The sequence below is a fragment of the Perca fluviatilis genome, chromosome 11 (genome assembly GCF_010015445.1).
Source record: "Perca fluviatilis chromosome 11, GENO_Pfluv_1.0, whole genome shotgun sequence".
Taxonomy (NCBI): domain Eukaryota; kingdom Metazoa; phylum Chordata; class Actinopteri; order Perciformes; family Percidae; genus Perca; species Perca fluviatilis.
Window position 1 is genome coordinate 12,157,208 of NC_053122.1, and position 14,716 is coordinate 12,171,923.

Sequence of the window (14,716 nt, forward strand, 5' to 3'; positions counted from 1 at the left end):
CAGGCTTGGTCAAACTGAGTGTGGTGCTAGCAGGTTGATACAATATTACACTGGTACTTTATAATTGTCAAAGGGCATAATCATTATGTAAACTGTAAACATAGTAAGGGAATATTAAGGTAGTATTTGTTTCTTTCTGAGAAATGGGGGGCATAAATAAATAAATGACGTGATTAAAAAAATAATTTAATAAATTTGAATTGTGCCACAAAAAAACAACAGCAAGTTGTGGACTTGCCTACTGTCTATACATCCATGCTGTCTATGGGACTTGCTTAGTAGTAGGCGCCGCCCAATACTACGTCATCACTACGCGTCCACAACACAGGTCTTCTCCTTCTCATCTCACACGTGAGTTGAACTAAATGTTGTTGCCTTGCATGTTTTCTGATTCATATTTTGCAAGAATTAAACTTAATGTCTCATTTAAATGTTCTTAAAGAATTTGGTAAAATATCCACTAGTTTCGAAAAAAAAATTCGAGCTAGTTTGCGCACATTTGTCATGCAGGGAGTTACCAGCATGGAAGCCTTCTCAGCTGTGTTCGTCTTTTAGCCAAAGTCCTTTTTAAAGAATATGTCCATACGTGTCACTGCTTATCGGCAACCATATTGACCTCGTAAACATGGCTTATGACACCGTCTGAATCATTTGTAGCCAAAGGTCAATTCGGCAATGCGTTGCTGTTACTTAAGTCCCTTGTTTACATATCATTTTCAACTTGGCCTCCCTAACATTGAGCTCGATTACTAGTCTTACGTATCTACTAAAAAACATTGATGACAGAAAGTGTTTCTTCTGTAATTTTTCAAAACTACATTGGCGGTCTTAATTAGTGTAACGTTAATTTCATTTCTAATTGATTTCTTATGAAGTTTTGGCCCATTTTTATTATCAGATCAAACTAGCCTGTAATAACGAATAATTAAAAAAATAATTGAGTATCACTACTAGCCTGGAAATCCAAACCCAAATCCAAAAGATTAAGGCTGACTCGCTGAGCAAATTCAAATTGTGCTCTCACGAGAACTCTGGATTTCCAGGGTATATCCCTACTAGTATTATAGGTAAACACTACTCAGCGTAGCGATCACATTGGTAATACTATTGCATAAAACACTTATATTTGCATTAAAGCCCAACACTTTAGTAACATTAGTGTACAGTGTAAACCAATGTTAATAAAGCCATGCTGTTTGATGAATCAGGAGAATGTGGACTTAACCATCAAACTCTAACGATTACTTAATGTTTTCCCCTCATCTGTTCCCTGTTCCAGCCAGAAGATCAAACTGAGCATCCTCCCTAACAAGAAAGACCCAGACATTCTACTTGTAACCTGCATGCTGTAAGGTCCAAGCTATGTTGACGAAAACGGAGGAAAGGAAGCCACAGAAAGGGGAAGGAAAGAAGAGGAGACATCCTGGTGAAGATGGAGAAGGAGGAGAAAGCAAGAGGAGGGGAGGTGAAGAAGGAAAAGGGGGTCAGGGAGACGGTGGCAGGAAGCGTCTGGACGCCCTGAGTGTGGGCTATTTCCGCCGAGTTGGGGAAAGACTCACTGAAGGCTTCGAAGATAATGAGGAGAGAGGTGAGACGGAGTCTTTTTCTGGACATTTGAGCAAGAAATGGCTGGAAGTTGATTAAAGTTGGGTATGTGCAGCAGAAAAGCACATTACACTAAAAATGCTCAGATCTATAATATAGGGCTGCCAATATTAATACATATCTTTGGGTTATTGGTTGGGAAAAACAAGCAATTTGAAAATGTCACCTTTAGCTCTTGCGATGGACAGTTTTCACTATTTTCTGGCATTTTATAACAAAAATGAATAGATAAATTGATTGAAATCATTGACAGATTAATCAAACATGAAAACAATCTTTAGTTGCAGCCCTACTCACATTCAGTCCAATATATTCTAAGAGAAACCAGACTTAGAGTTATTTCACCAGGACTCATTCATTGCTGTGCAAGAATTACATGATGTAGCTTTGTCTTCTTACTCTTCTTACTAGGGTATCAAACGTTTTGGTCACATTCATAATCTCTTTACCTAATCTTTAATCAGTCCCACTTCCAGTTTTAGACCGTATTTAACTTTTTGTACAGCTGCTTGTGTTTACACTTTTACAGAAACTTGGCCTCTGTTGTTGAAAGAACAGGTTAAAATTGAACTAAAATTATCAAAAACAATAAAACCTGTAATAGAGAAATCTGAAGAGCTGCATGTAACCAGATTATTACATTGCATAAATGTGTTCTCCAGTTACCCACGTAACCTGGTTGCAATGAGTAACCTGGTTGCTTAAGTACATGTAAACACACTGTTAAATAGCAGAGATAGTGATAGAAGAGGGACATCCGGCACCGTCAGGCTTTATCCTAGCAGTGTACATTCGTTGAGTCAGACTACCTGAAATATAACAAGCAGGTTAAGCTGCCAGTTCCATTATAGTTATATTTTTAGTTGACTCCGCCACCGCCAGAATTTCTCGTCTCTGACGTTTCTAATGACCTAATACTTGTCGTTAAATATCAGATGCGCCATCTCTGCCTGTGTGTAATTTCTCTTGACTCTTGTCTCTTTGTTTCTTCTGTAGAGATGTTTGTGGAAAATGTCCTGACAGAAGTGAAAGGTAAAGCGACGGTGGTGTCGATGGACCAGACGGGAAGCATCACCCTGCAGCGGCTGCTCCCACTGTGCAGTCCTGACCAGGTGGCCACGGTGCTGGCTGAACTGGGTGGAGAATCCGGGTCCGAGTTTAAAGCGGTTTCTTGTGATCGGTGCGGCGGCCACGTAGTGGAGAGTGCAGTCAGACAGATATCCAGGTGGACAGGTACGATTACATGTGTCGTGACTGAGTGGCAGACTGCTCATCATCACTGTATGAAACGCTTTGCAGTAAATAGGTAAATAACAACTCAGCTTTGTTTGTATCCATTCGTTTTTAGAGTCGTCTGCTACCACAGAAGAAGAAGAAGAGGAGAGTTGTGGAGCGTTGGAGGCCCAGGTGTTGTCTTTAAGTAAGGCGGTGAGAGACAACAGCTTAAAATCGGTCATGGCTTAGCGTTCGAAATATTATGCAGTATTTTTGTGGACTATAACTTGAGCCCTGTTCACGCTTATATCGCTTTACATTTTGGCAAATAGACACCATGAAAGTATGCCGAATTAGCTATCAGCTGTTGCTGTTTTCAGTGTACACCTATATGTACTGACAGCTATTATTGTATACTTTGATAGTGAAAAAAACTTTAAACATAACGATTATCAGGCAAGTTCTGGAGGTGCAAAGAGTAGTCTTTTTTTTTTCTATGATTTCTACGTGGATTTGTGGACGTTTATTCGAGATGAAAACCTTATATAATGTTGTCCTCGGCAAGTGTAAGTCACACTGAATGAATGTCTCTGTAACATGTCCAGTGTTTCCTTTAGGATTTTTTATAGCAGTGGGGGCAGGTCCAAACAGGCAGGTCCCCCCCCCATGAAACAGAACTGACACTTCATATTTTCTGTTGTGATTGAACTGTATTTTTTGAGTTACTATATAGGCCAACTTTGATCTTGACATATAGGCTAAGCATTCTGTTGCAAATAACAATAAACCCACTATTAATTACATTATCTTAATGCAGTATAACTACTTCAGCATGTACAAAATGCACCTCAAATACAAACGTGGGCGAGGGCGTTGAGCAATCGCTATTATATCGGATCAACAGCCACGTGCAATTTAGCTGGCAAGCGAAGAACACAAACAACGAAAATCACCAGTTAACTTAATTTAAATGTTCAAGACCAGGCTTGAATTAACTGACTAAGTTATACCACTTACAGTTCTCAAGGACGTACACACACCATCTCAACTGGCTTATCATCCGGACAGCGTCTCTTTTTCGTTTCTCCCTTTTTCTGCCGAGTGACCGCGCTATTCTCCGACACGCACTCTAACAATGCAGCCCTATTTCTGATACTGTGGGGGGCAGAAATTTTGCCGTGGGGGGCCGCCACGGTCAAATCAACATAGAGGAAACACTGATGTCTATGTGCTCAGTTGTGACTGAGTTGAGCCTTGGATAATGAGTAGGATTTTTGAGTCACTAAGGATTTTGAAAGTACTTTGAAAAGCCTCCATGAACTAGTGATTGTGTTGGTAAGCAGCCAAATCAACAGCCAAGCTACAATAAGCAGAAAGTAACTTACAGTTAATTTTAGAAAACAACAGCATTCACCTGTCCCTTACACCTCACGCAGTGTCTCCGCCTCACGTCTCTCCCTCCGCATCTCGCTCACAGAGTTTGAAGACCCCTGGCCTAACAAAGCTGTTGTTGTTGAATGTCTGTGGCCCTGTGTGCCCAGTGTCTGGCAACATTGACTGTAGAGAGGGCTGTCTAAGTGGCTTTTCATCCTAGAAAACAAGTGTCAAATAATTTCATCCATTTGGTGTGGTAGTCACTTCAGTCTCTGCTTTTTCAACAAGAAACACAGGGAGAAAATAAAGCTTTTGATCTGTTGGCTAGTTCTTTGAGAGGCCGGCCCAGTGTGTCAGACCTGTACACACAGAGGCTTGTCTCTTTCAGCTTGTGTTCATGTCGCCTTTGTTATTTGTTTCCCCAGGTGCAAAAGAACGCAACGTTGCTCCTCAGCTGACAGACTTTGAGATTCCCACTGCATTTTGGTACGAGCTGAAAAGCCTTACAGAGACCTTGATGGACAACGTGAATCGTGAGTCATTGTTCGTCAAACCCAAGCACGTCTCCTCATTGTAGCCAGAACAAAGAAGACTTTGTATTGTGGTTAACTTTATCACATAGGGAAAAATCACAGTATTGCAAAGCAAAAGGTGCTATCTGTATCTATTTCTGTTAACTTAAATGTGTTTTCACATCGGTTTCCATTTCTGTTTTAGTTTCCATTTTTTTCCATATTTATTTCAATAATCATTACTATTCATTTTTAACGTTGAACAACGTTTAGTTGTAGCTATAGTTGGAAAAGAAGAGAAAAATGCGTGCACTTAACTTTTTTGAATAGTGGTTGAAGTCAATCGTGAAGTCAATTCTTTTAAAATTAGACGCAAGGTATTGTGAGCATGGGAGTAAAAAAGTGTTTTCAGCTTTTACCTAGTGTTTATCAGAGAGAAAATTGCATTATCTGTTCGTGTCTAAAAGGATGTGTATTTGATCACCGTTTTGAAATCCTGCAAAAATGTTGATCCAATTGCAACATTGAATTAAACATTGCACATGCTCGCACACGGCATTCCTGCTGCAGATTTCACACTATTCCACTGATCTACAGTTGGTGTCGGTAACACACACAGACTTGTAGCAATGTGTCCCCGAAGGCAGTGACGAAGACGACTGCAAGCTAGCAAACATTGATTTAAAAATCTTGATCGGATCCCTCCCTAACACTCTAAATAACCTAAAACCTAGTTTGACGTTTCTCTCCGGCAATTTCTTGATACTTATCTGTCAACGTAAACACCCGGCCGTACCCATATATCAATAATATCAATAAGCTCTAGAAGGAAATGTATTCACTATGTTTATTAGACCTCAACGATACACACAACCTGTTTTTGGTGAGAAACACTGAATGTATATATAACTTTTGTTTGCCAGAGGGCACCTTTTAAATTAGCAGAAGTGTCTAAGAAGCATTGTCCTCTCCCGTTGTGTCCCTCTCCTTCCTAGTAAGTGTGATCGACGCTGTTGCAAGTGTCGTGTTCCAGACCATGTTGACTGTGTGTCACAGAAAGCGGCCTAAACTCTGCAAACAGCTCCTCAAACGCATCATGGAGTACCTGACAAGTCGCAACGCCGCTCCAGGAGTGAGGTCAGACACCGTTCCCCTTTTTTCCAGGAATGCGTCGCTGTGCCATGACATGTCGTGTAACTGCTGGCTTTGTTTCTCCGCTCCTTTTTTTTTTCCTTTTTTTTTAGTCCACTTCTGGTCTTTCTCAAGGACAAGGCCTCCAGCCACCTCATTGAGACGATCATACAGCTATCCCACAAGTCCCTTCTCCGGGACCTCTACAAGAACCACCTCAAGGGTCAGCTGGTTGACTTGGCCCTCCATTCCATCGCCAACTTCCCCATACAGAGGCTAACCGCAGCCTCGGCCAAATCCAAACTGGTTGGTCGTAATGTCTGCGTCACACGGTGCAGGATTAGAGTCGGGATTTTGTGACTGCAAGGATTACTCCCATTTTCTTTCGCTCTCTCTTTCTCTGTAGTTCCTGAAGTTGTTTGATGAGCTGATCCAAGGCGTGGAGGCCATCCTGGCTGCAGGTCACATGGGGGTGATTGTCCAACTGGCCGAGAGCTGTGCAGAAAGCGAAGAGAAACAGGAGGAGATGATGCAGTGCCTCCTCCGCGTAAGCGTCAAAGGGTGTTTGTAATTGAGATGTAACGGTCCACATGGGTCTTAAATCAATATAACCATACCCTTGTTTTTATTTATTGCTCCCTCTTTTATGACTGAAATCAAAAGTGCACAACACCATAAAACTACTTATTGTTTGATTTGTGGGTGATGAAAACCGTGTCGACATGTTGCCTCCCAGGCGTTCCACTGTGCCGAGCCCGGCTCTCGACACGTCAGCTGCCTCCCTCTCTTCATGTCCCTGATCACCTATGAGGTGTATTACCACTCTGACACAGCAGAGGGCAACATACAGACAGAGGTAAACAACTGAGAGGAGTCTTAATTGAATCATTTGGGGCGTTGGACATCTTGACATTTCAGATGAATAATTAGTGCAAAGCTGCACGACAAACGAATGCACCGTGCAGCATATTGATGTTGCGGTCTGTGTGTTCTTGATCATTTCCAGGTCCCCCTGTCGTCCATCTGTTACCACGGCTCCCGGCTGGTCCAGGCACTGGCCAAGTTCAAGGAGCGCTCACTCCTCCTCAGCAGCCTGCGCACTCTGAGCCCCGCTGACCTCCTGACGCTGGCTTCCGACCCGTCGGGCAGCCACGTCCTCCAGGCCCTCATCACCACGTCCAGTGACAAGGGCAGAGGCAAGATCCTCAAGAGACTGGAGGTACGACTACAGGGGCATTCTATAAGAATATTGTAGAACAGGAAGCTGTCACAACGGGAGATTTTTTTTCTTTTAGCTATTCACAGTTCCTGTTTGCAGTTTTAGAATACTATTACTGACATTTAGCCTGATGAAGCTTGTTCTTGGTTTTGAATTGGATTTGTTGACAATTACAAAAATATAGAATATCAACAGCCCTATCCATTAGGATGTGGTAGGCCATGCTGTTGTTGAATTTCACAATAACTGTTGCGGTCTACTGTCAAGAGACAGATTACAGCTCTATTTCAAATGCTGCTGCGTCTTATAACGGTTTTAAATATGCCTCCAGTCTCTATGTAGACTCCACCCTCTGGAGGAGATCTTAAAATGAAATGTAAGCTCATAGAGAGCCAAAGTGAAGACGGAACTTCCCGGTTGCTGTTGTCTTAGGCTACATTACCATGTTACTATGGCAACTACCAGCAACGGGCGGAGTATACATGCCGCCTCCTGTTTACCCCCGGCACACGCATGCCCAGTATACGAGAATGTTGATGAGATATGCGGTTTGGGCGAATTAGTTTTCTTCTACTGGGGCTAAAAACACTTGTGTGCACGGAGCTTTTGGCTCAAAACTTCGCTTAAAAACCAAAACGTAGCAATGTAAATGTAGCCTTAGAATATGGAAATTAAACCCCAGGGAAATAATTAATTTTTCAGAAAGACTGCTGAAAGAAACGCTGAATGAGTAATGATGACATCATGACTTCAGCTCTCAATAATAATTGGATGTTTTTTGTTAAGGTTGCAAAGTAGTAGTGACACTTTTGTAGTCATTGTGGCACACAGCTACAGTAGCCACTGTTGGAGCACTGTAACGGAATACAACAGGCCTTTACCTCCAAGACATCCTTGTGGTTGTTTCTGTGTTTGTTCTTCCTAACTGTATTCGGACTGACATTCTGACTAAACACATAGCTGCTGTTTAGACGGAACCCAAGACCTTTTGAGTACTACTTTATCCCACAACTAACCATTATTCCCTGGAAAATATTTGGCATTTGTAATTTTGTTAGGAGGATAGTTATACGCACATCACATCGTGTAGGTGCAAGGCTATTGAAAATCAGCGTATTGACACCACGCCACAAAGTTATTTCAATGGACAACAGATGTGGTTATCCATCTGTGCCACCCAGGGTGATTAATATCTCAGAGTGACCGTCAAACAGTACACAGTGGACGCTCATACATAAATCCCAGTGGAAGTAGAGGGACAACAATGCATCAGATATATCAAGTATATCAAAAAAAATCTCAACTATATCAAAAAGAAATTGTTGCAAGTCACATGAAAGGAAACACTGAAATATTGTACACTACAGAAAGTATTAAAAGCATACTGTATTTCACCAGAAAATCTCCACTCATCTAAACATTTTTCCATTAACATACACCAGAATAGATTTTTGGTACCTAAATAAAAAAAATTTACATTTCTGTTTTCTGGACATTATCTAACCTAATCACTCTCCATGTTGACCATGTTGTCCTCCCCAGGGCCAGTATGTTCAGATGGCCTGCTCCAGGTTGGGTAGTCGGGTGCTGGAAGCCGTATGGAACAGTGCTACAGTCAGTCACAGGCAAAGCATCGCACAGGAACTAGGTAATACAAACCATTGCCCAAATCCTGACTCTAAGGGGTGGCTTGACAGATTGTTTTAATTTTGGTTTTACATTTTGTCTGTAGTTCACATCCCTGTCAATGACTTACTTTTCCCATCTCCCCTTACCTTCCAGTGCTGATTGAAAGCCAGCTGAGGTCGGATCAGTTTGCTCGCCATGTGTGGGCCAAATTTGCCCTCTCCCACTTCATCCACAGAAGAGCTCACTGGCAGGAAATACAGACGGGCGAATCCAAGAAGCGGAAGCTGTTCAGTGACATCCTTGAGTAAAAAAAAAAATAAAATACATATTTATATAATGTGTTAGTGTATTGGATACAATAAAATAAAGAAGAAAATATTCTGTATTTGTGTGCTAATTTTTACCTGTTAAAAAAAAGCATGGATCCTCATTAGCACTGGTCAGAGTGAAATACAGTGGAAATATCATTTTACCTTTTTTAAATCATCCCTGATGAAAATAATTTGAACAGTTTCTGTTCAGGTGCTTGTGGATGCTTTATTTTCTACATAAGTTTCCTGATGTGCCTTCACCTCAGGAGAAGAGGAGCTGCTAAACATTTATTTATATGCTGTTTGATACCAAAGAAAATCTATAAAATAGTTTTGGTTAATTTTGAGAATTGCATAGTTTTTTGCTCCTGGGAACTTTGTCATTTTCTAGATGCGAGTGGATCCTAATGGCATTGTAAAATAGTTCTATGCACACATTTCATTTTTACTATGATGTAAGGAGCAGCATGGCCACTAGGGGCTCCTAGCGTAATGTTTATATGAGTAGAGCAACACAAGCTCTCATGTGAACACAAAGACGAAAGACACAAAGACAAAAACAAGTTTTTTTTTGCCATTGGTATTGCTGAATAACAATGACAATAACATAGCTAATGCGGCATTCATGTATGCATACATGTTAAATATGTAAAAGAGGTCAGACATTTGGGGGAAAAAATGTTGGTATGAACATTTCTGAAGCTATAATAGAGTCTTCTATTCCCCTGAATGTTGTGCTTCCTCATAATTCCATAATGGAAACAAACAAATTCAGGCTGTTAGAAATTGCTCTGTGCCTCAGCAGCGAGCTCCTTTTGTCGCAGGCCTGTGGGAGAAAGCATTAGCTTAGTCACAAAGGGAAACATTGATTATGTATTGATTTGAAAAAGGAAGGCCTTTATCTTGGCAGATGCTTCTCAGTGAAGAAGCACATGGCCAGGAAGCCATGCTGCAAGACAGCACGTCATCAGTGTGGGTACAACAACAAATGCCACCATACCCCAAATACACTAATTAATTAACAGTTTGATTTGTCCACACAGACAGCATGCAGTGTTCTATACTGGACATATTGTACCGACTCCCTATCTGTCAGGTATAGACCACCTTATAGAAACCCCCTGTGGTCCAATTCTACAGCCTTTTTACATTCTTTTTTTAACACATTTTAACAAATTCATTCCGTTTCAATCCCAAGATCTTAAAGCAAAATAGAAGCCATTGTAATTCAATCCAACATAGTAGTCCTGTAATGAATACTACCTTTTTAAAATTGTTGCTCTATTATATTGTATTTTATTGTAGGACGTCTCTAATATTCTTTGCCCTTTCACATGTGAATTAAGTGGAAAAATATTAGAAACATCTTTCAATATATTACAGTGCAATACATTAACACCAAGGTACAGTCTCAAAACAGAATGGAATTAAGAATCGGCATATAAACACATTAAAAGGTTCCATATTGTAAAAAGTGAAATTCCCATGTCTTTTTTTGTATAATGCTGGTCAAGATGATATATAAATACTGTGGAAGTATCCAATCCAAATAGAAATGCACACAGCCCTTATTCAGAAACGGTGCCTTTAAAAAACAACTATACTATATATATACATATAGATAGAAAGTTCCACTACAGTGCCATTACTGTCATTCCCCAACTGTGATGATTATACAAAGACACCAAGAGCACAGATGCTGAAGACCAGCATAGGGTCGATTTCAATGTGAATTGCACACTACCTGGGTCGCTATCAGCCGGGGCGGTTCGAATTATGTGATTGGTTGGAAATGAGAGTGGTGCAGTCTTCACAGGTCGCCGAAAAAACAACAACATACATTTTGTCACACTGTGACACTTAACGCTGGGTTTTCACCATAGACTGTATAAAACTTAGGATTTTCACAGGCAGCTTCAACAACAGCAGAGTGGAGCAGTTCAATTAATTTCCCAACAGTCCACTGAAAGTAAGGGCTGTGATGTTCACTAGTCTGCCTTTTGCAGAGCCGTAGGAGTTTTACAGGCAAAACTGCCTGCAAAAACCAAGTGTCAATTCAATTTTATTTTATTTAAGTATAAAATCTTAACAACAGTTATCTCAAGACACTTTACAGATAGAGTAGGTCTAGACCACACTATAATTTACAAAGACCCAATAATTCCCCCAAGAGCAAGCATTTAGTGCAACAGTGGTGAGGAAAAACTCCCTTTTATGCAGAAACCTCGAGTGGTGAGGAAAAACTTCCTATTAGGCAGAAACCTCGGACAGACCCAGGCTCTTGGTGGTCGGTTGTCTGCCGGTGCCGGTTGGCGGTACGATGAACAGTGGCAATTATAGTCACAATAAAGACAATGGAACTATGATTAGAAATAGTAGTTGTAGTAGTTCATGGCGTAGCAGGGCACTGCAGGGCATAGCAGGACGTAGCAGGGCACTGCAGGGCGTAGCAGAGCACCGAGCAGGATCACGGTGACAGCTGCAACCATGATATAGGTGCCACCCTAATCCAAGGTAAACTGCATTAGAACATAAATGTATGAAAATAAGTGTGTTTAATTCTCTCAGCACCGCCGCGCTTACTTGTGCAAAAGAGAGGGAGTAAGCGCGGCGGTGCCGAGAGAATTAAACAAAACTTATTTTTACTGATCAGGGTTCAACCCTCTTTTTGGAAATTCAAACCAAACCAATCAAATGTTTTTTTTCAAATCATAACAATTACCTTAAGTGCTAGAAATGGCCTGGGCTTAACACGTCAAATTCAGGCAACAGCTAACTTGTCACATACTCCAGCCCAGCTGCATACCACAAGAACTTATATGTTTTGTAAGCTTATTTGGTTTGTTTCGTGGTGATTTAAGTTCTAAAGCACAAATAAATAACCACCAAACTCTTTTGTGCAGACTGAGTTCTTCTCCTCTGCATATTTATTGCAGCAGCTGGTAAAGGAAGTAGGTTACTCTAGTATAAATGTTTGACTATTTTAAGACAAGGGGAGAACATTTCTCTTTGTTTGATTTTTATCTAAAGTAAAGTTGGCCTTCCTGTCAGCTTCACTACTCATTTACTCAAAAAGGACAGAGAGAAAAGAGATAGATTTGCTCTCCCCAGCAGCCACACTGAACTGCAGTCTGTTTGCTCCCCGGTTGACCCAGGTGATCTGTGTTGACTGGCTTGGTTTGAATTTCCAAAAGGAGGGTTGAACCGCGATCAGACAACCCTAGCCCAACCATGGTAGGTGGTGTGAAAGAGGTATAATAGACTGATGTGAACAAAAGTCTTTGAAATTGGTCCAGCATTGAGCGAGAACGCAGTAACCGGCCGCCGCGAACTGGGCTGCAATGAAACCCAATAGGGCGATTGTGCACCTTCGATTTTTGTCCACTAAAAGTGATTGTTTTTGCTACTGACAGGCTCAGATTCTTATGAAAAGTGTCTGACAACATTATCGATCTCACAAGGTGTGGATTTGGTGATTTAATGCATGAATTACTGCAGGACATATCGTGAATTCCTGTTGCTCACTACGAGTTTATGTGATTAATTAACACTTAATGGATCATCAATTAATGAGTGTTATGAGCGTTATTAACTCATAGTTACTCTCTGAAAGCAGAACAGGGACTGTTCTCATTAACTTTGACGCTTTAAGTCACAATCAGATTTTTCCTTAATATCCAGGTTTTCTTTCTCACTTCATTACAATGTAAATTATTAATGTGCCATTACACATTTTTCCCCTGATCCGTCAATGGCCTCTGCTAGATGTTGTAAATGGAATATAAATTAATGTATGAAAAACTGTGAATTCACCCAAAACACTCATTACGTGATTATGCATTAGGCTTTAAAATTACATTCATTTTAACTTATGGAACTAATGCCATACACACTCATAGTGACTTGATCATTTCTTAACAGTGAGCATCAGGAATGCATGACACATGATACATAGCCTACTAAATGCATTAATGAATGCATTAAATCATCATGAGTGATGCACTAGTTATGCATTACTTATATGATTGTTATTAGATATTCAATCTTGCAAATTGGAGAGAATATTAATGCCCACAAAGAGATGAAATGACCACAGTTTGATATAGCAGGCTTTAGTTGCACAATTGCATGCCAAGCTTTGATCAGCTGAGTTTTAATGGCGGTCTCACATCAGGGGATAGCTAGTCTATATCCACGATGTTCCACTTCCGGGATTGGTGCGTTGCCGCCGGAAATTCCGCCGAATGTCACTCTTTACAGCCGGATGTTACCTTCCGCTTTTTGTGTTGGAATTTTAAACTCGGGTCGATTTCTGAGGACTATGGTTAACTGCTCCTCAGATCTCTGCAGGGTAAATCCAGACAGCTAGCTAGACTATCTGTCCAATCTGAGTTTTCTGTTGCAAGACTAAAACAACCTTTGAACGTACACGTTCCACCAAAACAATTTTCCTTCCCGAGGCTATTTTGCAAAAGGCACTTGGGGCTCCGTCCGGCGCGTGACGATTGTGAATGGTTTAAAGAAATGGCAATAAGCCAGAGCACGTTTTTCTCCCATCACAGAATGCTGTATGGACTAGGCAGACCCTCCTCCGCAGGGCTGTGGAGGAAGGTCTGGCAATGCGAGACTAGGAGATAGCAGCACCGTCCCATGAGATTGCTTGGTAGCAGGACCAACCCCTGACAGTCTGTTCTGAAACCAATCCGGGTCTTACACCGGACTACTTGATTTAAAATGTGGGGTTGTGCAGGCGACTACAGAAAAAAGCTCTTTTAACTTATTTTTTTAAAAGTAAGTGCTGTAGTACAACTAGCAGGAGACAAGTTATAATTGAGGTACGTTTGGAGACACTACCTTATTTAATCATTAAATTAATAAATATTTTTGTTGCATCTCTTTTCGGTGTTGTAATTTGTAGACGTCCCTAAGCACTCGTCTTACTGCCGGTAGCAGCAGAGAGCATTACATTCCGCATTACATCCATGTGAGCTAATGTCGAAATCAATACTAATCTTGTGATGGCATCTAGTTATAGTTTTATTTTGCAGAACACATGGTTTTCTCTCACCTTTTGGCCTGCTATTAATCCACGTTACTGGAGACATGAGCATTGCATGAGGCATTCAGCCCATACTGAGGTCGATTTGTGCCTTCGTCTTCAACCTGCTATTAGAACCACTTGGCCTTATCTTTTACTCTGGGCTTCTTGCTTTGACCAAAACAGTTTTAATTACAGTACATGTGCTTTACTCGAGCGTTGTATTCAAGTGATACTGGTCTAGTTCATTCTCGCTCCCTTTTGTTGTTTGGTTATTATAGGTCTGTGCATGTATAATCAGCTCTGTGCACTCGGGAGACAAAGCAGATGAACAATGACCTTTGGGGTACAATGAGCCATTGCTTCTTAAAAAAAACTAATCACATGGATTCCCCGGGAATTCAGCAATGCGTCCTCTAATGCCACTCAATGTCTGGCCATCACTGTAGCCTCCACATGCCCCAGTCTATCCCCAGATACACTACACAGACCACTTCCAATATTACCTCCTAAGTGACATGCCTACACCCACGCCTCAGGAAAATATGCATCTCATTATTTGTGCACAGCGCTCGCTGAAAATAGTCTTTATTCAGTGCAAAGTGAGCAGTAAGTTCGACAGGCTTTCACTGGCACACAGTAGGTGGTTTTTCGTCTTTTAAGCTCCCTCTGTCTCCCCTGC

The 14,716-nt window shown here is 41.1% G+C and overlaps 1 protein-coding gene across 1 annotated transcript; it reads left to right on the forward strand.

Moving 5' to 3' along the window:
• The first annotated feature begins 241 nt into the window (after nt 1-241).
• Nucleotides 242-9,070, forward strand: LOC120568189 (nucleolar protein 9). The gene is given in 13 exon segments (XM_039815525.1): nt 242-351; nt 1,280-1,588; nt 2,602-2,838; nt 2,954-3,087; nt 4,032-4,048; nt 4,534-4,727; nt 5,702-5,843; nt 5,951-6,143; nt 6,244-6,384; nt 6,574-6,693; nt 6,844-7,056; nt 8,599-8,704; nt 8,839-9,070. Coding segments are annotated over 12 exon segments (1,878 nt in total). The 5' UTR covers nt 242-351; nt 1,280-1,362; the 3' UTR covers nt 8,994-9,070.
• The last annotated feature ends 5,646 nt before the right edge of the window (nt 9,071-14,716 follow it).